The sequence below is a fragment of the Dermacentor variabilis genome, chromosome 1 (genome assembly GCF_050947875.1).
Source record: "Dermacentor variabilis isolate Ectoservices chromosome 1, ASM5094787v1, whole genome shotgun sequence".
Taxonomy (NCBI): domain Eukaryota; kingdom Metazoa; phylum Arthropoda; class Arachnida; order Ixodida; family Ixodidae; genus Dermacentor; species Dermacentor variabilis.
In genome coordinates this window covers 43,380,015-43,404,143 of record NC_134568.1, presented here as the reverse complement: position 1 = coordinate 43,404,143, position 24,129 = coordinate 43,380,015, and the positions used below count along the sequence as shown (strand labels likewise).

Here is a 24,129-nt window from a genome sequence, read left to right as displayed (position 1 = left end):
TAGCGTTACCAGCTTTCAAGGCGCTTTTGCATGTTCTCTGAAGCCGTAGCCAAAGCTTCGTGTATTCCACCCAGTCACCATCTACGATATCTCCCGAAACAGAGGTTTGCTAAGCTGCACCGGCGTCATACACACCCACTGAACACGCGGACGCAACGGAGGCAGTTGAGGCAAGCAATGGACGTGTCACCACGCGATCAAACATGGCAGCGCCCGCAGGATCGTCGCGAAAAGGTTCATTTAACAGTTTTTTTTTGAAACTGGTTCCTTAACATGTCCCCGAGTGCACCATACACGAGCGTTCCTACATTCTGCCCACGTAGGAATGCGGCCGCCATGGCCGGGATTCGAGCCCATGACCTTGTATTCATCTGCGGAACTCCGTAGCCACTGATTGTCCACCGCGGGAGACCTTCACTTTCCTCGTATATGATAATAAGACTAATGCTATTAAATTATCGAAAATACCTTTGTGAAAGAATAATGTATCGGTCTAAACTGAGGTAGTGTCCGGCCACCCGAAGTAAGCTATAACCATTACTGTACCAACGCAGTTTCTCCGGTTGGCCATCTCAGGAGGGAGATGGGTCTCTTCAGTGCCGTAGCAGTCGTCGTCGGGAAGTGCGTTGGTAAGTGCCCAAACAGAAGCGAAATATGTTTTCCGGAGGCCTTTTTTTTTTTGGCTACTATAACACACAGGAGTGAAACATCATTGATATGCCTTTCTCACAAGAATCGCATTTCTTCTTTATTTGTTTTTTTAAAGCCATATCTGTTCACGAAAAGATGATATACCAGATAATATCTGATCGCACCCATAAGAAATCCGCAAAAATGTTTCACCTGAATTGAAATCACCGAACACACGATGATGTTCCATTCGCCGTGAAATTTTTCAGAAGTTTATATAATTTGGCACTACTACACTAATACGTTCTTGTTTTTGTGCGTTGAGGGGAAGGGATATTTGTGCCTGCGAGCGCAGTGTTAAAGCCGAACCGCAAAGAATGTTCACTTCAGCTAAATTGGCTATAAATTTAGTAGTACGTGCTATGGAAGCAAAGTTAGCAATGGCGCAAGGATGGTAGATCTCTAATTTTCTTATTAACAGGCTGTTAATAGTAGCTCGTGGTTAGCAAAAGTTTGAGCACGCCGCCCACTTCAGCTGATCTCGCAGGTCATGCCGAAGAGATGTGTTTGTTCTGGTAGTGAACGTCAAAGGGTACTGCGTCATTTCCGGCGAGGGACTTTTTCAGTTGCGGTATCCAAGATGTCAAGTTTTGCGAGGTTTTCTTCACGCATCCACACGTACTTCAAACTTCAAAAGGCAAATTCTGTTTGAAGCCTGCTGCGTTCCGTACTAACTACAACCAAGCTTTATTACGCAGCCTAAAATGGTGTTAAAGTTAAAATTTAAGGCAACCGTGAGGAAGGATGGTGGAAGCAATCGCATTGACGTACTATCAGCAAACATTTTGATAAATTCAGATATAGAAAGACGGAACAGGATGAAGGCTTGATGACACAAAGCAATATTGCGGCCGTTTATTACGCACGTCTTCTTCGTCTGTATATATTGTCATCATCCTACGTTGATCGATCCTCATCTTGTCTTCCGTGGGACCATCATAATCGGGTGTGTACCTTTGCCGGTTGGATACCGAGTAGTGTGTGTGTATAAAGACAGGAACAAAATAACAACTATTGTCATGCATGGGCAACTCTTTGCAAGGAAATGCCGGGAAGAAATAACGAAACATTAAAAGAACAACAAACCGAAAAAGTAAACGACTGTTGAGGAGCACAGATATGTGTAGTTCATAGGCTGTGTTATGATTTATAACATACGTAAGCCTGCTGTTATATGCGGGGTGTGTGCAACTCATTGACTGCGTTTTCTCTCGCACTGCGCTTGTGAAAATGTAGTCTATCAGGAGGGCACAACGTCGACGAGACGGCATTCATAGCGCCTTACGCAGATGCTTCCTTTACGCTGTCCAACATTGCAGGTGTTGGAATTTTCATCACTCCAAGTATTGTTTACATGGACGCCGGTTCCGTAGGCGTTGATCTTCTGGTATGGATGGCTGCAGGAGCTGCGTCTTTAATACGTAAGTATACAAAAGAGCTCGCGTCGTTATAATAACGTGGGACGGAATAATACAAGAATTCTCTTGGCGTGATCCTATTATTATTATAACATCCACCGTTCACTCCGTCTAATCAGGATGATAACGTAGGAAGAACGTCGTTTGCACGACTGACGAAACCTAGAAAGAAATAACATTGAAATAGAATGTTTACATTAGGCCGGCCATGTTTGCGGCCGTGTGAGAAAGCACGTGACGTTTTGTTTTTATTTATTTATTTTCCTTTTGAGGGCGAGCACATTTACATCGGCAGATATTCTGGGTTCACTCCTCTAGATAATCCTTTTCATGCCCGCCGCAGTCATCGCTCTCATCAGCTGGCAGTCTAAGGAATTCAAAAGGAACTTCGCGAGAGGTTTGCAAAGAAAATGAGTAAAAAATATTCTAGGCAACACAGCAGCCGAAGCAGACACAGGATAAGCACATCAAAGAGATGTTTTCCTTCTCACTATTAGGAAATATGCGCTGCATTCTGAAGCCAACATCTATAAAAACAAGCAATTTTGACCGAAGGTGCATTGCTAAAAGCGATGGTTTAGAGTTGTGCTCGAGATCATCACATGGTGTTCTTACATTACGCGGAAGCGAAATCTCGCGACGCAGCAGGAACAGCGCCCCAGCAGATGCCAGGCGTATAACAACTCTGGTGCGATGAGGAACGCCGGCAACAGCGTAACAGGGGACGCACCTACGAGACGGGACTGTGGGAAAAAAATCGTCGGCGTTTGAGAGTGCCCAGCGAAAGGATTAGATATATTTAGCTTGACCTTTACTCGCTGTTCCGCTAACACCAGTGTATGGCCCCAACACCTCCTAGAACCACTTGGTCCACGAAGGTGGGATATTTTCACTAATTTCAGCGCTCCAGAAATAGACAGAGACGCGATGCAAGCATATGGTTACGGAGCGATCGATAGATAGATGAACGCGAGGTTTGATAGAGCTATGAAGACGATGATGAGGTCGGATGCACGTGGGCTGTATCAGACATCTTTCCGTAGCTTTCTTTGTGGATGGATGGATGGATGAATAACTTTCTTGATATCCGTCGGTGCGCGCGATTAGTGCGCAGCGGGCCGCTCCCACGTCGGGACAGAGAGGCCATGACGCTCCGCCGCGTCGCGGGCCCGATGGGCAGCCCAGAGCTGTGCTTCAAGGTCCGAGGTCTAACAACTGATGGGACCCTACCCTGATGTTTGCAAATATTATTTTCTACCTCAAAGGCACTGCAAAAGCATGGTTCGATAACCACGAAGCTGGGATCGGGAGCTGGGACAGCTCTAAAGAAAAGCTACGACACTTGTTTGGGAAGCCCGTTGGCCAGAAGATCGCCGCGAAATAGATGATCGCGTCACGTGCGCGGACGCCTACAGAATCTTATTTCTCGTACAATGATGACGTGTTATCGCTATTTCGAAAGGCCGATGCCGATCGAGATGCCTGAGAACAAGGTTGGGCATATCTTGAAAGGGATCTCCGATGACGCCTTCAACCTTATAATGTGCAAGAATTTCTGTATAGTCTACGCTATTACAAAGGAGTGCCGGCGCTTTGAGCAGTTCCACCAGATCAGGTGACACGAGTTCTACGCCGCGAACTTGAGTCTATGACCCCTGCCCCACTTCACGCCGGTGTCGGGAGCTCGATTACGACTCCATTTGTCCAAGCCATTGTCCGGCATGAGCTTCATGGCGTCTGCCCTCATACTGTCGACATCAGCGATCCACTACGCCATCTAGCGACCCTGCTGCGCGTAGAACCCCTGATGATCGACCGATATACTTACTTGTCACCGTATCGGCCACGTCGCGCCTTACTGCGCCACCCGCTGGTCCTCACCGCCTCGAACGCCGTATATCGCTTACCGCCATTCGGACAGCAGCTGCTTCCCACCTTCAACCGAATCGCATTTCCCCAACGTCGATGCCCCCTTAAGGCACGGCCGGTCTCTAGGGGAGCGCGCGCTTCTCTAGAGGAAAGCGCGCGCTCCCCTAGAGACCGGCCGTGCACAAGAATAAATTGTTGCTCCCCGTCGCCGCGTGGTCATTAGTCACGCTCGCATTCAAGCCGTCGCCCGTCGTCTCGCTCACCGCAAACTCACCGCCCGTCGTCCCCCTTTAGCCCTGCACGTGCTTATTAGGAAAACTAAGTAGTGAAATGTGCGGAGGTGACGCTGCATTGACGACTCCAACCAGAAATCCTCTTATTACGCTGCCGACGAGACGAAGATTGTTAGACGTTGATGTTGATGGCGTCACTATTTCTGCGCTCATCGACACTGGGGCGCGCCTTTGTGCAATGAATGCAGATCTTCGTCGTCGCCTTCATTAAGTGCTCGCACCTGCCGCCTCCCGAATCCTCCGCGTCGCTGATGGAGGGACTCCTACCATTCTTGGGGTGTGCACCGCCCGCGTCTGCATTGCTGGTCATCCAACTTCAGCCCAATTTGCCGTCATTGAGTGCCCCCGTGACCTAATTATCGGCTTAGATCACTTTGTCTAGTCATTCTGCCCTAATTGACTGTACGACCGGTACTCTTTAGCTGCAGCTGCCCCATCTTCCCGATATTCCAGGACACACCACCACGCTTATGCTCTCGCTATCACGTTCGCTTGCCGCCTTGAGCTGTTACAAACGTTACTTTGACGTATTCACATGATCTTCCCAATGGCGGCTACGTCTTGTCACCGATTATCGACGTTCTGCTATCCCGCGATTTCGCTCTTGCTCACACCATTGTTTCCATTGCTGACAATACAGTTGTCGTTCCCCTTCTCAACGTCAGCCTGTTGACTAAGGTTATCCCGCCAGGCATGTCACTGGCCGCTATTTCCGCGCTTGATCCCTGCAAGGTTGCCTCTTGGATTCAGATGTTTCGCCGCCTTCTTGCTCCGCCAATTTCGCTCCTTCGTCTCTCGACGACAATAACAGGATGAACGTTCCCGATCTGACCCTGGTGCAAGCTCAATATCTCTACCGCGTTCTGTCGTCCTATCGTGACATCTTTGATTTTGACTGTCACCCTCAACGCTAAACCTCTGTCGAGACTCATCGAATCAACACTGGTGACGCCAACCCTATACACCGGCCTCCATACCGCGTATCCCATCGTGAACGTCTAATCATCCAGAATGAGGTCGACAAAAGGATTACAAAAGACGTCATCGAACCCCATGGGCCGCCCCTGTCGTTCTCGTGAAAAAGAAGGACGGCAGCTGGCGTTTCAGCATTGATTATCGGAGTTTGTACAAAGTAACACATAAAGACGTCTACACCTTTGCCTCGCATCGATGACGCCATCGACTGCATTCATGGAGCCCAATATTTTCTTCCATCGACCTTCGGTCCGCAATTGGCAGATTTCAATCGACCCTATGGACCGCGAAAAAACTGCATTTATTGCGCCAGATGGCCTGTACCAATTCAAAGTCATGCCGTTCGGATTGTGTAATGCCCCAGCAACTTTCGAACGAATGATTGGCTCTCTGCTGCGGAGATAGGTGGATCTGTCTATGCTATTTAGACGATGTCCCTGTCTACTCGCCTACGTTTGACAGCCACCTCACCCGTTTATCGGCTGTTCTTGCTGTCTTCTGTCGAGCCAATCTTCAGCTGAACTCTGCCAAGTGCCGTTTCGGGTGACGCTAAATAAGTATGCCAAATTGTCAGTGCTGTCGGTGTTGAAGCAGACCCCAACAAGGTGCGAGCAGTGCTACAATTTCGCGTGCCGTGCTTAGTCAAAGTCATCCGGAGTTTCGTAGCATTACGTTCCCACTTTCGTCTCTTTGTCCAGAACTTCGCGGACATCGCCCACCCTCTCACTGAACCCTTGAAGAAGGATGCTCCTTTGGATGTTCCCTCATCACCTACAGAAATTCGCACCGATGCCAGTGGTAATGGAAGTGGGGCTGTCCTTGGCCAAAAACAGCACGGCAAGGAACGTGTCACTGCCAACGCCAGTCGCCTTCTTTCGTCGTCCGAACGGAACTTCTCCATCCCTGAACGCGAGTACTTGGCTCTAGTGTGGGCTGTCACCAAATTTAGACCTTAGTTGTTTGGCCAAAATTTTTCTGCGATTACAGACCATCATGCCTTATGCTGGCTCTCGTCGCTCAAGGATCCGTCTGCCCGTGTCGGCCGCTGGGCACTCCGTCTGCAAGAATACTGGTTTGTTGTGCCTTACAAATCGGGACGATTGCACCAAGACGCAGATTGCTTGTCACGCCACCCTGTCGATGCTCCCGACCTCATTGGCTCTGACTCAGACGCCTGCGTACTCTCCATCCTTGCGTTGGATGATATCCCCAACGAACAGCGATGATACGCGTCGTTACGGCTCATCGTAGACCGTCTGACCGCTCCATCGCCAGACTATTCTGTTCGCCTGTTTTAGCTGCACGACAACGTTCTCTATCATCGTAATCTCAGCTCAGATGGCCCAGAGCTTATGCTTGTCTTGCTTCGCCATCTACGTCCCAGCGTTCTTCAGCAGCTTCATGAAGTGCCAACTACCGGTCACCTAGGTGTCTCGCGTACATACGCCCGCATCCGGCGTCGGTTTTTCTGGCCTGGCATGCACCGTTCTGTGCGTCGGTACGTCGCTGCTCATGAACGCTGTCAACGCCGCAAGTTCCCTTCAGCGCTGCCTGCAGGCCGGCTACAACCGATTGATATCCCTGCAGAGCCATTCTTGCGCGTCGGCCTTGACACTCTAGCCCCCTTTCCCTAGGTCCACCTCGGGAAATAACTGGGTTGCGGTCGCGACAGGTTACGCCACGCGCTTCGCAATCACCCTGGCATCGCCGGCAAGCCTACAGACGTCGCTGACTTCCTGCTCCACGACGTAATCCTACGTCATGGCGCCTCTGGGCAGCACCTCAACGATCGCGGGAGGTACTTCCCCTCACGAGTGGTAGATGACCTAGTTCGTGCCTGCTCCTTTGAACATAAGCTCATCACAGACGAATGGACGAATCCACAGACGAATGGACTGATTGAGTGCCTGAACCGAACGCTGAGATGCTGGCCATGTGTGTTTCACCGTTTCACCGTGACTGCACAGCACGTTACCATTTGTTACCTTCGCATACAATTCGTCAGAGCATGACGCCGCTGGATATTCACCGTTTTATTTGTTGTTTGGCCGACATCCTGCATTGCCAGTCGAGACTCTGCTTGCGTCAACTCCTCACTCGCCTACTGAATACTCTAGTGACGTCGTTGGTGGAGCGCGTGCAGCTCGTCAACTTGCCCACGACCGACTCTGTGCTTCGCAAGACTCCCAAGTGTCCCGTTTCAACAGCCGACACAGAAGTGGGCACTTCATGCCTGGCTCCCTGGTACTCCTATGGTCCCCATGCCGCCGCGTTGGCCTATCAGAGAAGCTCATCCCATGTTACACCGGGCCGTACAAGGTGCTGCGTCAACTCGGTGACGTCAATTACGAGATTACACTCCCGGGCCCTGCTTCTTCGACCTCTTCGTTACCAAGTCATGTTCACGTTTCCCGGCAGAAGCCCTATTGCCTTTCTAGCTCCATCGTTAAGCGCCAGGACGGTGCTTCCGCCACCGGAGGGTGATGTTACGGAGCGATCGATAGATGGATGAACGCGAGATTTCGCAGAGCGATGAAGACAATGATGAGGTTGCTTGAACGTGGGCAGGATCTGACATCTTCTCTTGGCCTAGATTTTTTGTAAATATATCGTAAATATTGTCACATAGTAGTGACGGTGAAGAAAGGAGGAAAACTGGGAATGACGAAACTAGCATTTTATTGGGCGAGGAGGTCCTCCCCAGTTGGAGGTTCCTCCCCAGTCTTTGACTATGGGACCTCCTAGAGTTACCTTTTCTGTAAAACATTTCAATCGCATCAATAAACTGAAACTGAACTTGTGCCCTCGACCAACAGGCTACACTCAATGAACGGCGACAACGGCGAACAGAGTCGGCAATCGTCGAAAATCTGATCTGCCGGTCAAGTGCGTCGGCTTTTATACACGAGCTATCGAGCGTTACAGAGTAATCGCTGGTGCCCGCGTGTCTTCCAGAAAGTTCTACACCATTCGCGTCCCGCATACATGCAATCAGATTACACAAGGTTCGGTGACAACAGACAGCGGGTAGAACCATCGATAACATTCCAAAAACTTCCGATACGTGCAGGCGTGTGCCGCGCTCAGCGATAACATGTGCTAGAGGGCGAAAAGCACTCACCCGAAAAAAAGTCCACCTGTCAATATGTTCTACGCGTACAGTCGCCCAAATCTTTAACTGGTGTGCGGGAGCGGCGACTTTTCCGTGTGTCAGCGCCGTTTGACGGGGCGAGGCTGGAAACAGTCTGAGGCTAAGCGCATGCGGACAAAGCGCGCTCAGCTGGGCCCATCGTCTACTAGGCTGTTTCCAGCCTCGCCGCGTCATACGGCGCTGACGCCCGGAAAACGCCCGGAAAAGTCGCCGCTCCCGCACACCAGTTAAAGATTTGGGCGACTGTAGATCTCGCCTTCGTCACAATTCTAATGAAGAAAACGAACAGCAAAGTAACCTCACACACCATAAACTCTATACAGAAATGAAATTTTCCCTAAACAGGCAATATACATGCAAACCAAATTAGATAGTAGCGATATACTGTTCCTAGTTCGACTAGCCAAATAACAAGTAGTCCCTAGGAGTCGTATGTATACTGTCGTCACCAGTTGCGTCGGACTTCGACCCGGCATGTCACAGGACGTTAGCCTACGTGTTTCCGACGCGGCGTGGGCCGTAATACATCGGCCTGTGTAGTTTCGACCAAGAGTGGGCGTCGTCCTCCTTTGCGATCCACGGGGTTGTGGTCCTTCGCCGAGACCAGCGTGGCACAGGGACGCGGTCTTGGCCAGTCGGGCTTTGTGCCACTGACGTGGACAGGCGATTGCCTCCGTCGTGCCACTGGACTGTGGCAGGTGACGGCTTCACGGGGCTGGACATAAACCGTGGATCACTCCCAGAGCACCGTAGCTGGAGTTATCAGGAGCTGGAATTGTCGCTGGCCAACTCTCATGCGTACCCTCTCCGGTCCGGGTCCCCGATGAATTCATATCACGTCACCAGAGCACAGCTGGCGATGCGTCTGCACCAGTGCATGCCAAGCGTCAGAAATGCCAGCTCATCTGCCTTCGCCCCTTTTTCTTCATTTTAATCTCGCGCTTCACGTACTTCGCTTCGCCGACCGGCTTCGTCGTCTTCTTCCCACGAGACGCACGTGGCTCGCTTGTCACTCATGACGCTACGTAGAGAAGCCTCCTCAGAAGGAATTGGCTAATGTGTGTGCACGCAACGCTCATGCCAGCGACGGAAGCCAGGATGCTGCCTTGGCTCCAGCAGAGCCGATTTAGCAGATTGTGACGAAGCGTCCATTTGTCTTCATCGTTTTTCATTCCCTACACGCGTGGGCCGCGCGCATGCGCCATCGATAATAGGACAGCACGACGCCAGCCCGAATGCGCCTCGAGCGTCCGTATATTGCTATCGCCAATAAAATATACGTAGCAAGGCATCGCTTGACCAAACATTTAGAATCTCTCATCTGTTAAACGAAGCACAATCACGCCGTTGGCGCCACCGCCACCGCTGTTGTGCTGTCCCGATGTCTGTGTCGATATACTGCGCGCGCAGAGTTGCAAGGCCTTCCGAGACGCACCGTCACGCTCTGCTCAGTCTGCCAGGCAGTGGAGCCGGGGCAGTGTTCTGCCTTCCGCTGCTGCAAGTACGAGCGTTGTGCGCACGAACCCTATGCGACCATTCCTGCTCGGACAGACTAAGGCACCGCCGAGCTACGCCAATCTGGACGCTGCACGCGAGGCTACGTTGGACTCTGGTTGAATAATGCGTGGCGCGACAATGGTGCCATCGGCGCACGCAACACATGCGCGGCCAAGTAATGGTTTCGTTTCTCTACACAACGATACAAAAGCAAAGCGTATGACAACTATACTGACACATTGAAATCTACAAGCTTAAATTAGGATACAGCTAGTGGGCTTCGTAGGCTGTAATCTTGTAACCATATTCGCTCCTTATACGTAGTGGACCTGCCATGCTCCAAAGGGGCAGGGCGCGAATTGTGATCCCTCTGTTTGGCTAGCCGAGTCTCTTCACTCCATTTCTGGACCCTGTGTGTCGAATGCGGGGACGTTCGACACACAGGGCAAGTGAAATGACCGAGCAAGTGTGAAATTTCTGCAAAAAAAATTTTGATAACACGTGGCTGCTAGGAAAGAGCAAGGATGCGTTGACTCTAGAACTGCTAGAAGCCTTCCAAATAAAGAAAAAAAAGGTGATTCTTGCGTATGGGCGTTCCCTTCGTTTCAGTTCGCAATTCTGTCAACCGGATCTATGAATAGAAATTCCATTTTAAACGAAATTCAATATTTAGATGCGGTTTGCTCATAGCTTCTGCGGCTTGTGACAGCTCGTCTTGCGATTTCAGACTATTTTCACAGCATTCTTGCACGTGCAGCGGCTGCAATGGTTTTGCACATGCATATACTGTGCCTAAAATAGTATATTGGGTACGTGCTTCCTGGAATGCAATTAGTTGCGAGTTTGCCACCCTTGCTGTCTCCTCTTGTTTCTTCTGTTGGTTTTTAACCTTGCGCCACACATGATTTCAAACTGTAGTTAACCTCCCAGCGTTTTCACTCTTCCCTGTCTCCCAGTGCGTGAGATCTGCATAATTTGATTCGTTTTCTTTTTTTTTTAAATTTTTGTGCGCGTCAGGTGCGCAAAGCTTTTCCTCTTATTCGCCACTTATGCGCGGGGCATATGTAGAGTTCCATGCGTTCGGTAGTACTCGCACTTAACAGTTTCCCTGACATTGCTATTTAGAGGGTTGTTTTATGAAAATGCCTCATTGAAAAGGAAGGATCTGACGTAACTAATCACACATGTTTCTTTTCAATGTAATCCCCCAAGACTGCCGACACATTGAGCCCAACGAATTTTCAGCGCTTGAATCCTCGTATGAATAAAACATATGTTAATATATTATAAAGCTTGGTCTTCTAAAAAGAGGGTCGCACCTCTAATGACGTCACTGTCACTGTAAAAGTGCGCCCAATAGAAGAGGTGAATGTCTGAATGGGTGAGATTCGGCGAGTATAGGACCGGCGTTGATGCGCAGAAAAACTGCAGGAATGTATGGGAGCCATCACCACAGTAGCGCAGTGTAAATGCGTACAATCTTGGCCGAAAATTACCCCTTTCCGTGGGTAGTTTAACTTCGATGGTATCCCATGGGTGGTAGATCAAGGCAGAATAGCATTATCCGGTCATCGTCTCTCCCTTGTGCGGAATATCCACAAAGAACAGACCCCCGCAATTCCAGAAGACAGTAGCCATCACTTAGCCCCATAATGAAACAGGTCGGGCTTTTGCGGTGCTGAAGAGCATGTGTCCATGGCTTTGACTACAATTAACTTGCAGATTAAGGAGCATTCTCATTTCATGGGCGATCTCATTTTCGTCAAGGAAATTCACAGGGCTTCCACTGAACCGCTTCGGTTTGCTTCTGGCCTGTAGAAGAATCGACATTTGGGCAGCTTCGTACTGGTTGAACATCTTGAAGGGCAGCGTAAAACGACAAACACAACAGGTCAGGGAACATACTGGACAGCGCTGAGCTCACAATTAACTTTATTACAAGGCATGCACAAACGTAAGTACAACAAACTATAAGCACATGCTCTCCCATAGATGGCGTCATTATCAGTGCACAGGTAAACAACATCAGATGACAGAGTTTTCCTCGTTGCCTGTACACTGATAATGACGCCATCGATGGGAAAGCACGTGGGTATAGTTTGTAGCACTTCAGTTTGTGTATGCCTTATAATAATGTTAGTTCTGAGCTCACCGCTGTCCTGTGTGTTTCCTGCCTGCTTTTGCACCTAACTTTCGGTTTTGCACCTAGCTTTTGGCCTAACTTTCGCACTGTCCTCCTCAGCTGCGCTCGCCGCGCGAGAGAGGCGCAGCTACGACGGAAATTTGATCTGCGATTGCCGCGCAGCCACACGCATAGTCAAGAAAATAATTTTATGTGGTGAACAACACTGTGACAGCTTTCAAAACGACACAAATCTTATAGTTACAAACCCAAGTGAGTTTCACTTTACGAGATCTGTTGAATTGTTGGTTAGTTGACAAGACGTTAAAGTAGTGCTCACTGGAACCCATGGTCCTATAGTACATATCTCGCTCTTCAGGTTCACTGTTAAATCAACGGGCAATGTGCTTTGCTCGCAAGTTTGCAACATCCTGATTTTCGCTTTTTAGGACAGCAGCAAGCATCATATATTCGAGCGAAATTTCACAGCAAGATGCTTTTGAACCTGCATTTTCAGATGGGCTTTGTGTCGCCGAACTCGGTACAATGCTACCCTCCGCTGGCGGGCCTTACGAATTCGTTAGCGTTGCTGCACAGACTATGGGAAGAGCTGGAGACGTCCTGTCGTTTCTGTACGCCTGGAGTTTCCTTCTCTTCGACCCAACTATCGTCGCCATACTCGGGCTTACTTTCACGACCTACGCGCTCAGCTTTGCATACGGCACTTGCACACCGCCGCACGCAGTTACAGCCTTGGTGACAGTAGTTGTGATAGGTGAGTGGTCCGGATCAATGCAAGACTGTAACCAACAATATGACTTACTGGTGTGTTTGTCATGCAGAACTTGCAGCTGCTGTGAACACGTTTTCTCTGAAGACGTCCATGAAAATTCAGAACGTCTTCTTCGTCATAAAGATCTCCATTCTCCTAGCAATCATCGTTACCGGCATCGTATGGTGTTCCCGAGGCAAGTGCGTTAAGGAAATTTTTTTCGTCTGTTTCTTGATCAGTAAATGCGGTCCAGCAATCACTCTTTTTGCCAACTGATGCGAAACTAACAAAACATTTTCTCTATACTTGACAAAAGTTTCTAGAGAAGCAAGGTTTATACATGTTTAACTTTTTTAGCGCTATTGAATTAGCGAATACACTAGGAAGAAGAGAAAAGCTCCGGTTCGCTTTCGCTACACTCAAAATGTTCGAACCACGGTAAATGAACGAACTACAGCAAAAAAACTAATATCTTCAAAAATACTTCTTACTGGACAGACGGGTAAATGAGTCGTAGTAATGTGGTATCGATTTATCCACTTTAGCCTTTTCTGTTGGACTCGGCATGCTCAGCTCTAACTCTATACTTTTCGCTTGGACTTTTCATCCACGTCAGTACTGGAGGACTCCTTTACCAAAGGTTAAAAACTGCCAAGCAGTGTACCCTAAATTTACCTGACAGCGTAGGCATCTTTAAATGTTTATTGAACTCGGCATCGTAGCCGCATTATCAGTATTTTCATAGTCATTATTATGAACCTTGAAAGTGATCTTTGCTAGAGAACAGAGATAAGTGTAGCTGCCGAGGAATCTTCAAACTCAATATCGACCCGGCAACCTATTTATAACAAAACAGTTAGCACGAGAACAGTGACTAACAATCTTAACTGGAAGCTTATGAATATTTGAACTTGAGAAGGGAACTTCTTTGTTTTGTTTTAGTTGTTTTCCCTGCAATGTTCCATTTGAGAGATGCATCGGTTGAATATAATGTGCATTACATTTAGCCGGACGGTTGTTTTCTTAATATCAGCTGGATTATATCAGGCGAGATGCAACAAGTGGAAGGTCCACTATACTCGTCCATTAGAAGCTGACATACGGGCACCAGGGGCGGGAGCATTTTAGCGCGCAGAAACCAAGACAAGCACAAGCACTAAATTCCAGGTAAACACTTATTACGGAGAAATTTAGTCGGAGGTTAGCGCTCGTCTTTGTCGTTTCCTTTTTTTTGTTTGTGGTTTATGCGCGCTAAAAATGTTTGGCCATGGAATGCCTACTCGCTCGATCTGTCAAATTACGAAGGACAAATCGCATTGGTGACAGTCGTGCGATGCTGGCCAGACGTAAGCATAACGACAAGTGACTTACTTAACGAATAAAAAAAAAGACTAAGAAATCATAACACGTACGACCTGCGATCACATTGAAACGTCGTCGCAGTCTCAACGAGGTACACCATGCCACAGATTTAATTCGTGCTACAATTAATTGGTGCATGTATCTTACGTAGTGAAATCGGTGGAAGTGCGACATATCAAATCTAATGATCGCTGCAAGTGAGCGCCACTCGTAAAGATAATGTGCAGAAACCAAGGAAAATAATTGCAAAAGTAAGGGAAGCTGCCAAAACCAAGATAAGGGAAACTGATACTCTCACTTTATAAGTAAATTATTGCTATGTGAAGCAACGCCCGCACCAAGCGTCTTAATACGCTGAACTCGCGTGCACCTTTCCGTGGCAACGAAGAGAATAACAGAGCGGTAGACCTTCTACCCAAGTGTTACTGCGCAAAGTATTCCGGAAACGTCTCGCACGTCTTTCAGTTTTCCAAACAGATACTGAAACAGCGTAGCGTCAACCTGTGATAGTTTCGCACTTGCGCCAACGCAGACGAGAAAAATGTGGCGGATTTTACATATTTTTTGAATAGTAAGTAAGATTGGAATGTTATTTGTTGCCTAGCTTTAACTAACGTGAATGAAAATGTGGGACTTCCTTCAGGAGACCTCTTCCTTGCGGGCTCATTGCGTCCCCAGCCTTTACTTCATTGTCACACATATTTGTCCGCGACTGTAGCCTCAAAGAGAAAAGGCCTAAGGTTGTTATTCCCTCGTCCCATCCATTCGTCCATGCTTCAATGGGTCGAGCGCATCGGATTGGTCCGCTGGATGAGCCTGGTTTGAATCCAACCATCAGAAACGTAACATTTTTATTCGATGACAGTCGTTCGGAAACATATTCTGTCGTCTTGGTGACGTATTCATCCGACCGAGGCAATACGCAGGCATTATATCCTCTCGCATCGCTGAGTCAACCCGGTGAGAAACAAAGGGAGCCACGCTTGGAAGTAAAGGCATGTAACTCCGAAGGTACATGCCTCCCTCACAGTTCTTGCGGGTGTTAAAAATGACATAAAATGCAAATGTAGACATTATGTGTCTCTTGGCGTAGTAATTACTTCTAATTACTTTTAAGAATTTCCTGCGGAATCATGTTTTACTCGTGTCAACAAATTTCAGCGGGTTCACGTGATCAGAAAAAAATATTTCGCCGCAATATATATTTCGAGAAAACTGCTCAAACCACTAAGAAAAGACATTAACTGCTTTTAAGATGGTATGAGATGGCCGATAGACGCGTCTAGGACGCTCGACGGGATTTGAACCTAGAGTGAAATTTCAGACCTATAGTCTGAAATTTATATAGCCCCTTTTAATTCGAGCGCACAGTATACAAATTTTAGCAGCTGAGAAACCCTCCGTAGCTGAGAAACCCTCCAAGTTGTTCCTTGAACCACTTTAATTTCCATTAATTTATCGTTTCTTTATTTCATTTATTAGGCACAAGTAATTTCCCCTATGTTGTCTTTGGTGTCAGTGTTTGTCGGCTTCTTATGATATGACTAATCAAAATCGGGCCCCTCGGTTAACCCCCTTTCTTCTCGTTGATTACATAACGAGGGTCTCGAATCCGGCAACATTGATGCCTTCAGGTAGCATGTGTGGGTTTATTGACCAGTTGCCTTCACCCAAAAAAAGATCACGTTCTCGTGACGCCTGCGGCAAAAAGGACGTTCTGCGTCCGCCGCCAAGGTCTGTGAGTGGTGGCGCTGGCTAACACTTCCAGGGTTCTACTGGGACACACAAATACCCAAGAAAGTGGATGGGGAAACGGCGCCGCGGTAGCTCAATCGGTAGAGCATCGCACGCGAAATGCGAAGGTTGTGGGTTCGGTTCCCACCTGCGGCAAGTTGTTTTCAATCCACTTTAATTTCCATTAACTTATCGTTTCTTTATTTCATTTGTTAAGCACAAGTAATTTCCCCTATGTTGTCTTTGGTGTCAGTGTTTGTCGGTTTCTTATGATATGACTAATCAAAATCGGGCCCCTCGGTTAACCCCCTTTTTTCTCGTTGACCTCTGTAGGAGTGTATCTTAAATAGGAAGGGCGACTGTGCGGTTGAATTTGGTGCGCGTTTACTTTTATCTAGATCAGATGGCAGTCTGCACTCATCACTGGCAGTCTACTTTCGTTTTCTTCCCTCATTACTGCGCAGAATGCGAGGATACCAACTCGCCAACTCTTCCAGCTCTCTATATTAATAACCATTCGCTTTAGGGATAGGTGAAAGAAACACGCTGGTGTGGCGTTGCCAAATGCGCCATTTCATTTGTGACAGCTACTAGCGCTGGCCATTTAGTAAATTCGAACGTTTTCTGCTTTGAACATTTATTTCAGAGCCAGCATTGCTTAACAAGTTTACGTTCGATGGTCCCACGACACCTGTAAAGGTAGTCGAATCATTCGCTATGGCCATGTTCACCGGGTCTGGAAGGTAAGGGCATTTCGAACCTGGCCTTCATCTACTTACGACGAAAGCACAGAGTGACTAGTGTTGCTTTTGCGAGCTCACAGCAAAGTGTGTACAAAGGTTTATCAGAGCAAACGATACACGCCCAGTGCTGCTGTGGGACCCTTATCAACAGAACATGATCGATTCGCTGGAGCGCGCACAAAACCTAGCAGCCAGGTACATCGTCGGTGAGTATCGCCGCAAAAGTAGCGTTGCCGCTATGATTGCAACTGCAGACGCTGAGCGATTGTAGGTGTTTTCTCAGGCTCAAGCTCCGGCATCTTGCCTAGTGTCTATGGTGTTGGATTGCTAAACACGAGGTCGCAGGATCGAATCCCGGCCACGGCGGCCGCATTTAGATGGGATCGAAATGCGAAAACACCCGCGTACTTAATTTAGGCGCACGTTAAAGAAACCACTGGTGGTCCAGATTCTTCCGGAGTCCCCCCCCCCCCCCCCCCTACGGCGTGCTTCAAAATTAAATCGTGGTTTTGGCACGTAAAACCACATAATTTCATTTCTTCCATAATATATTTCGGGGGCATTCTGGCATAAATAGATCAAACTACATCTTCAACCGCACTGCGTTTCGCATCGCCGCGACCATCGTTTCAAAGTTCGGGAGATACGCGCAAAAGCAACTTGCTCAGCTATTCATTTTTTTCATCGAACAACATCAAAATGGAAACAGCTTCCTGGTACCATTGCAAGCATCGCGTCGAATTCCCAGTTTCATATGCGTGTTCAAGGTCCATAACGCTCTGTTATTCTGTTCTTCTCTTTCTAGCGATATTTGCTTTAGTTTACCTGCTTTAAAAGCCTTGTTCATATTGTGTGACATTGTGCATGTATTGTACTTACATCTACAAATGTATGAAATGTCTCTATATATTTCCCCTCTCCGCTATAATGTTTTAAGCGAAAGCGGGTTTATATAATAAAAATAAATGAATAAATAAATAAATATGTCCAGTTAACTGCGTGGTTATCCGATTCACAACTTTCCGGTGCATTCTTATACATACGTTTTCAGTATCTTTATTGAGAAAATAACACGTAATTGGCACGCAATTCCTTTTACCGCCGCGTAAATTCTATGGAAAATGTGCGGAATCACTGTGATGTATAGATCTATTTCATCGGTCGAGGAGGAAAGGGCGCGTGGTGCGGCTTTCCTCCTCTATGGCTTGTGCGAGAATGCGCAGCGCTGATTGAATGTCTTCCCGCCGAATGTTGCTTAACGATTTGGAGATGTTTTAGCTCGTTCTCTGTGAAATTCACGCGATGTCACTTCATACGAGGTTGTCGAAGAGCTACTGTGTAGCCTTTCGCTGAAACGGTAACTACAGTAGCTGTGACACAGTTACTAGCGCGAACAAAACAAACGGAAAAAAGGGTGGGACTTGACAGAGCGCTAGACGTCAACTCACAACCTTTATGCATAATATCACCGTCCAAGCACTATGTGCAGATGGTTTACCAGCGAAGCTGAAACGTGCGGCCCCGTTATTTATCGCTGGTTTAATTCCGACAGTTCATTAAACAATGGTTTGGTAGGCTGCCGGGTCCTCAGTACGCAGTTGCTGCTTGCGCTCGGCTGCTCGAGCCTGTTCTTGTGTCCGGACTGCAGTATCGGCGCGGCGTAGACGAGGTCATTTCAGGTTCTGCTGCCGGCGTTGCTGATCGAAAGCTGCCTGCTGCTCAGGAGTACTTATGACGCGTGGCGTATACAGATTTCAGAGCTGGAAAAAAGCTGCTGCGCTCGCGCTCGGTCCCAGGGGTGAATCTCCGCATGTCTGCCATTGGCTGTTCTAATGCAGACGCTCCTTCGACGCTAGCGCCAAGGTCCCTTTCAGTTACGGCCCTAACAGGAGGGCGATGCTTTAGCAAAATGGCGTCGCACACGATTGTTTACGTTGTCATGGCAACAGGAACAGCAGCCGCGCGGCTGCGTCCTCTCTCTAGGTTTTTTTTATTATTATGCCGACCCACTCCGCTCCTTTTACAACCTTCGACATGTGTCGTGCACCTTTACTTTTATTTTTGCCTGTCCGCGGCGCGTTTTTTTTTTTTTTATCGCGTTTGCTTGCTACGCCAGGCATTGGGATTGTTTGTGTACTGGCGCGTGGTGCACCGTGGGTTCTTTACGTGTTTGCACGCACGTAGTCTTGTCCATACTTTGAGTACGCCAGCATATGCCAGAACATACGTAAATTCCACTTTCAACACAACATATCTTTGGCCTCGTTTTATTGACTTCCGTTTCCGAAAACAAAGATTTTCGCATGACTTGGCATGATACATGCTCAGAAAATGAACAAAAGTGAAAAATGCATGACATGTACATGACTGCTAATCAACACCAAAGTTCACCAGACAGTGAAATTTAAAAAAAAAAGCTCAAGAAAACGCGAAGGCCGTTTCATGTGCACACATAAAAAAATATTTTTATAAAAAAGCCCTGAAGACCAAAGCGTAGAAGAGCTTCTGATATGCGCACAGAGAGCTTCTGATATACTCCCTGAGATATTGCACAAGCTGCACGACGTGTTTGAGAGTCATGACAACTAAAGAAAGGAAAAATTCACTGGTAATGCCAAAGACAATGACATGCAAAATACCTAAAAAATAGAATAAAATGCTAAGATTGCTTGATTGACAGACATACCAAAAAACAACTTATTTATATAGCTGCACAAAAATATATGAAATGCGTGACATGTTCATTCAACTCAACGTCCAAACAGCTAAGCGCCAATTGTTATGAAATATTTGCGTCAGCCAAGCAGCATCGTTTGCAGGCATTTCAAGTCTACTAGACCTGAAATCACTGTGCTTTGTCCGCATTCACTTCCTGTATGAGGCCGACGGCGTTGCTTAACACAACGATCACTATGCGTTTGGCAAACCAGCATGACACATATAAGCTTTGTGCTTCAACATTGTGCTTTAGCCCTGTAAAGCAATAATAATCTAAGAAGATCGCATAAAAAGAATTGGACTGCTATTTGCGAGGATGAAATATACTTAAAACAGGTGAGTACGTCGTAGAAGACGGGACGAACAAGACCGACGAAAGCGAAATCTCTTTTCATCTTCTAGTGCCGCAAAAAAAAAGAGCACTGGCTGACACCGAAGTAAGACCTGGCATGATCATGGCACATGACTGGACCGCCAATGCGCTGTGTAGAACAAGCACATCTATAACCCAGCACGTACCACTGTGGCCTACCCATTTCGCAGCCGGAGAGAAACTGCTACGCGCGCGCTCTCGGCTGTAACGGAAAGCCACGACGTAATACTGGTGCAGCCAATCACGCGCCTCTCTCTCTCTTTTTTTTTCCGCATGCGCATGTGGTTGCGTCGGAGGAGTTTTCGGCGTACAGGCGACGGACGGATGAACGAATCGGCTAGCCCATATACATCTTCACTGTAGAAACCCTTTCCCACTTCGAAGACTCAAGTTACATACTAAATATACCGCGCGAGTGCGAAAACAACCACCAGAAACTGTCGCCGCGCGTATACCTAGCGCACAATGCGAAGCGTTCGCCCAAGCAAGCATGCCAACCGCCCATAGATGGCGTGACTTCCTGCGCGATATGGCGGCACCCATGAAACAAAAAGTAAGCTCTATGCATAAAACGGATTAAATAATCACTGGTTTTCTTTTGGTGTCCATACTCTGACACTATGTTTCTCAAGAAAACACGTGCTAATTAAAAAAATAAATCTGGGGGTTATACTTGCCAAAGCGACTACCTTCTATAAGGCACGCCCTAGTGATGTACTCATTAATTTTGACCACCTCAGATTCTTTAACGTGCAGCTACATCAAAGTACACGAGTGTTTTCGCATGTCTCCCCCATCGAAATGCGGCTGACACGACCGGAAAAGAGCCCGTGGCCTCGACCAACTGCGGTAGCCACTTGACTACCGTGGCCGGTCGAAACGAGCTAGCAAAGTAATGTTGCAAACAACGATGTACTTCGAAGTTAGTTGGTTTGACATCTTAGCGTACGGTATAGACTGGGGATGAAGAGTGAGAAGAATACACGGCGAAGTTATTTCGTATAATTCAGGTCCTTCGTCCGTAGTTTGTGCCTTGATGTATACCTTGACGATGCAAGTAGTTCATTCTTTCCAGTTCTATGCTCGCCTGCATGGCCGAAGAGATGTCAGATCCTTCGCGCATCATCCCGAGGTCCCTTCTGGGGGGTCTTCTCCTGGTGACCACGCTGCTCGTTCTCACGAACGCGGCCTACTTCTCGGTCCTGGACCTTCACATGGTTACTGCTTCGGAAGCGACAGCCTTCACCTTCGCCCGGACCACGTGGGGCATGGCGGGTGCTTACCTGGTGCCAATGATTGTCTGTGTCTGCGCTTTCGGGACCATGAGCTCCTGCTTTCTCAGCAACAGCCGGCTGTTTATGGCCGCCGCCCGCAAGAGGCATCTGCCTGGGGCATTCTCACTCATCACGATGAACTCTTCACTGCCAATCGTTGCAGTGGCATTCAGGTGCTGCCTGGCCATACTTTTCGCAGTCACGGGCTCTGTGCGCTTTCTTGCCAAAGGTAGCATGACAGTGTTTTGCTTTATGGTTTTACTAGAGATGGTATCAATGCTCAGACTGCGTGTGACCATGAAAGACGCCCACAGACCCATCAGGGTGCCCACGTGGCTCATCCTCGTCAACATCACCATCTCCCTTACCGTTGTCCTGGTTCCGGTCTTGGCAGCAGGAGAAGTCATGCAATACTTAATCGCGCTGGGGTGTGTCCTGGTAGGCTTTCCCGCCTACTACGTCTTGAAAGCTGTTCAGCGGTCAAGGTTAGGAGTAAACGGGAATATGTTCCTACAGAAGCTTATGCTCAGTGTCCCATGTATTCGTCAATAAAGTACAATGTGAGATGATTCTTGTTATGCAACATAATATTCAATTATTTTATCAAGTATTACGGCTCCAGATTTACAATAAACATGCTATTAGTAGGGAGCCAACAGTGCACACAGGCATCTGAATAAAGGAAAGCACAATGACATGCCAAAGACAAAGCAACATATCAAGAGAATCGTAAAAATAATAAGAACGTGAATTAAACTCCCGAGATGTTATTTTTTTGATATCTTACAATCATGTTTGAAATGTGACTATATAAAGTTCTATTCTATTCTATAAGCCACGGAGCTAACCTTTCTCTAAGGGGAGGGGTGGCTGCTGGGTTGAGACAGCAAACATTCGAAAGAACAAGTTTCCCCCAAAGGTTGACAGAAAGTCAAACAAAAAGAAAATAACTTGAGCTGGTTTCGCATTCAGAGATGAAAAGCTATCACAAGGACGATATTGGCTTAGAATGCAAAGGCGGCAGGAAGTTTTCGGAAGGTATTAGCATTAGGACTCGTGAGACGCGGAACATTATCAAAACATCTTCCAATGTCTATAATATTATCACGTGGTGGTGACGTTGAAGAACACAGTAGCAATACTGTGAAAGAAAAAACTAACTTTCATTGGGCGAACCTGTGCCCACAAAAACAGGCTACACTTATAGCGCAACGATAGCGGCGAATACAGTCGGCGATCGTCGAAAATATGATCAACGGGTCAAGCGCGTCGGCTTTTATACATCAATCGTCGAATGTTCGAGACTAATCGCTGGTACCCGCTTGTCTTCCACAAAGTTCTACACTATTCGCGTCGCGCATACATACAATCAGATTACACAAGGTTCGTGACAGACAGCGGATGAAACCACCGATAACATTTCAGAAACTTCATATACATGCAGGCGCGTTCTGCGCTGGGTGATAACATTTGTTAAGCGATGAAACGTGGTCACCCGAGAAAGATAAACACGTGTCAATATAGCGAATAATCGCACCCATTTCACCATTTCACAAGCAGATAGTATACAATCAACGCACGATTTTATTAAGTGAACTTGCGGGGCCAAAAAAAAATAAACATGGTAGCTACTAACATATTTGACGGTGCCTATATTTCTGCATGCAAATATCGACGTGCTGTAATGCAACTGCAGCATCACCTCCGCGGGGCTGCACCGCATATGAACCATAAATAAAGCAAAAAAGGAAAACGTTCTCACAATACTAGCCCCAAATGTGTCTTTACAGCGATGACTCGGCTCAAGCTTTCTAGATTCGGTAGGCAAGCTTTCCTCCGGGTATAAAAGAAAGGAAGAAAAATAAAATCGCCCAGTACAACATATCATGAATGAAACTAAAGTAAGTTTTATACACATTCGCTCAGCTTTATTTAAGTCGTTAAGCAAAAGCAGTCGTTTCTAGTGAGCACATTGACAATCTAAATTACTCCGACAAAACGCATTACACCCATCGTTTGTTCGTGTACATGAAGATTGACATTTCTCATGCTGGCAATTTTCGCTGCTTCCATACATCTACTTGATAGGGCAAAAAAAACGTTATTTGCCGCAGATCATTCGTTACATATGTGTTCGAACTACAAAAAAAAAAAAAGAAAATGGTCAGTTTCGCCCGACGTGCGAAGAATTGAAACTGACAAGGTTTTATGTTGCACTGAAGCTCCTTAGACGCCGTGTTCTAAGAATACGCTAGGGCGATATGTCGGCGTGACACAGCTGGCTTGGCAACTTCTGGTGCGCAGTACAAACAGCATCCTGCAGCTGGCGCGCCGGCGTTGGGAGGAGCGCCACCACACCCGCGTAGCAGGCGTCATTTCTCCGTTACATCTCAATGGTTTGTGAGATGAGGCACAAGGAAAAACCGTCAGTGTTTGTAGCCTGCAGTGGGTACCGTCCGTTGCGCTGAAATCACTGCACGCAACACGATGTTGCATGCACATAGCTGCACAGAAGGAAAGCTATACTTTTGGACAGCTTTCCGTGGCAATGAAAGCAAAGCTGCGGATACAAAACGCGCACGAGTAGGAGCGCTCAAAAAAGAAAAGATATTCCCATTCTCTGAAAAGCGTTAGCTTAAGATGAGATGAAAGGCTCGACAGCGACGCCTCGTGGCCTTAAAGCCTTTCCGGATTTTCTGCTTCACGCGCTTGTATTTCCCGCCCCCGCCCCCCTGGCCATTACACTCTAAGAAAAGTTCACACTTTGAGTCGCATCTTGCCACACAACGATAAACGTCATCTGTCTTGCCCGCATTTCCTTTCTTTAACGCTGCGAGCCCGTTACTTGCCAGTAACGAACGGCATGCGCGTTATCAGCATGACATAGCATTACCGGCAGGAAAGTAGCGGGCACGGCGTTTTCAAGAAAGGAAACGCAAGGAAGGAAGATGACGATTACTGTTGTGTGGCAGATATACACCCCAAAGGGTGTAAACTTTTTACAGTGTACACTCTAAAAAGAGTTGCACCCTTTGGAGTGTGTATTTGCCACACAAAAATAATCGTCATCTGTTTTGTCCACGTTTCTTTTCTTTAACGCTCCGAGCCCGGTACTTCCAAGTGACGAACAGCATGCGC

General features: G+C 47.5%; 1 protein-coding gene across 2 annotated transcripts in view; it reads left to right on the top strand.

Annotated features, from left to right (window-relative positions):
• Nucleotides 1–558: 558 nt before the first annotated feature.
• LOC142570974 (Y+L amino acid transporter 2-like) overlaps nucleotides 559–24,129 on the top strand; it is a 33,466-nt gene continuing 9,895 nt past the window's right edge. The window contains exons 1-6 of one of the 2 annotated variants that reach the window (XM_075679273.1): nucleotides 559–629; nucleotides 2,010–2,111; nucleotides 12,533–12,790; nucleotides 12,858–12,983; nucleotides 16,530–16,626; nucleotides 20,793–21,550. In XM_075679273.1, coding sequence (XP_075535388.1) covers nucleotides 584–629; nucleotides 2,010–2,111; nucleotides 12,533–12,790; nucleotides 12,858–12,983; nucleotides 16,530–16,626; nucleotides 20,793–21,543 — 1,380 coding nt within the window. In that variant the 5' untranslated portion in view covers nucleotides 559–583 and the 3' untranslated portion in view covers nucleotides 21,544–21,550. Of the gene's footprint in view, nucleotides 630–2,009; nucleotides 2,112–12,532; nucleotides 12,791–12,857; nucleotides 12,984–16,529; nucleotides 16,627–20,792; nucleotides 21,551–24,129 lie in introns of those variants that run through there. The other variant, XM_075679281.1, reaches the window with a different exon arrangement.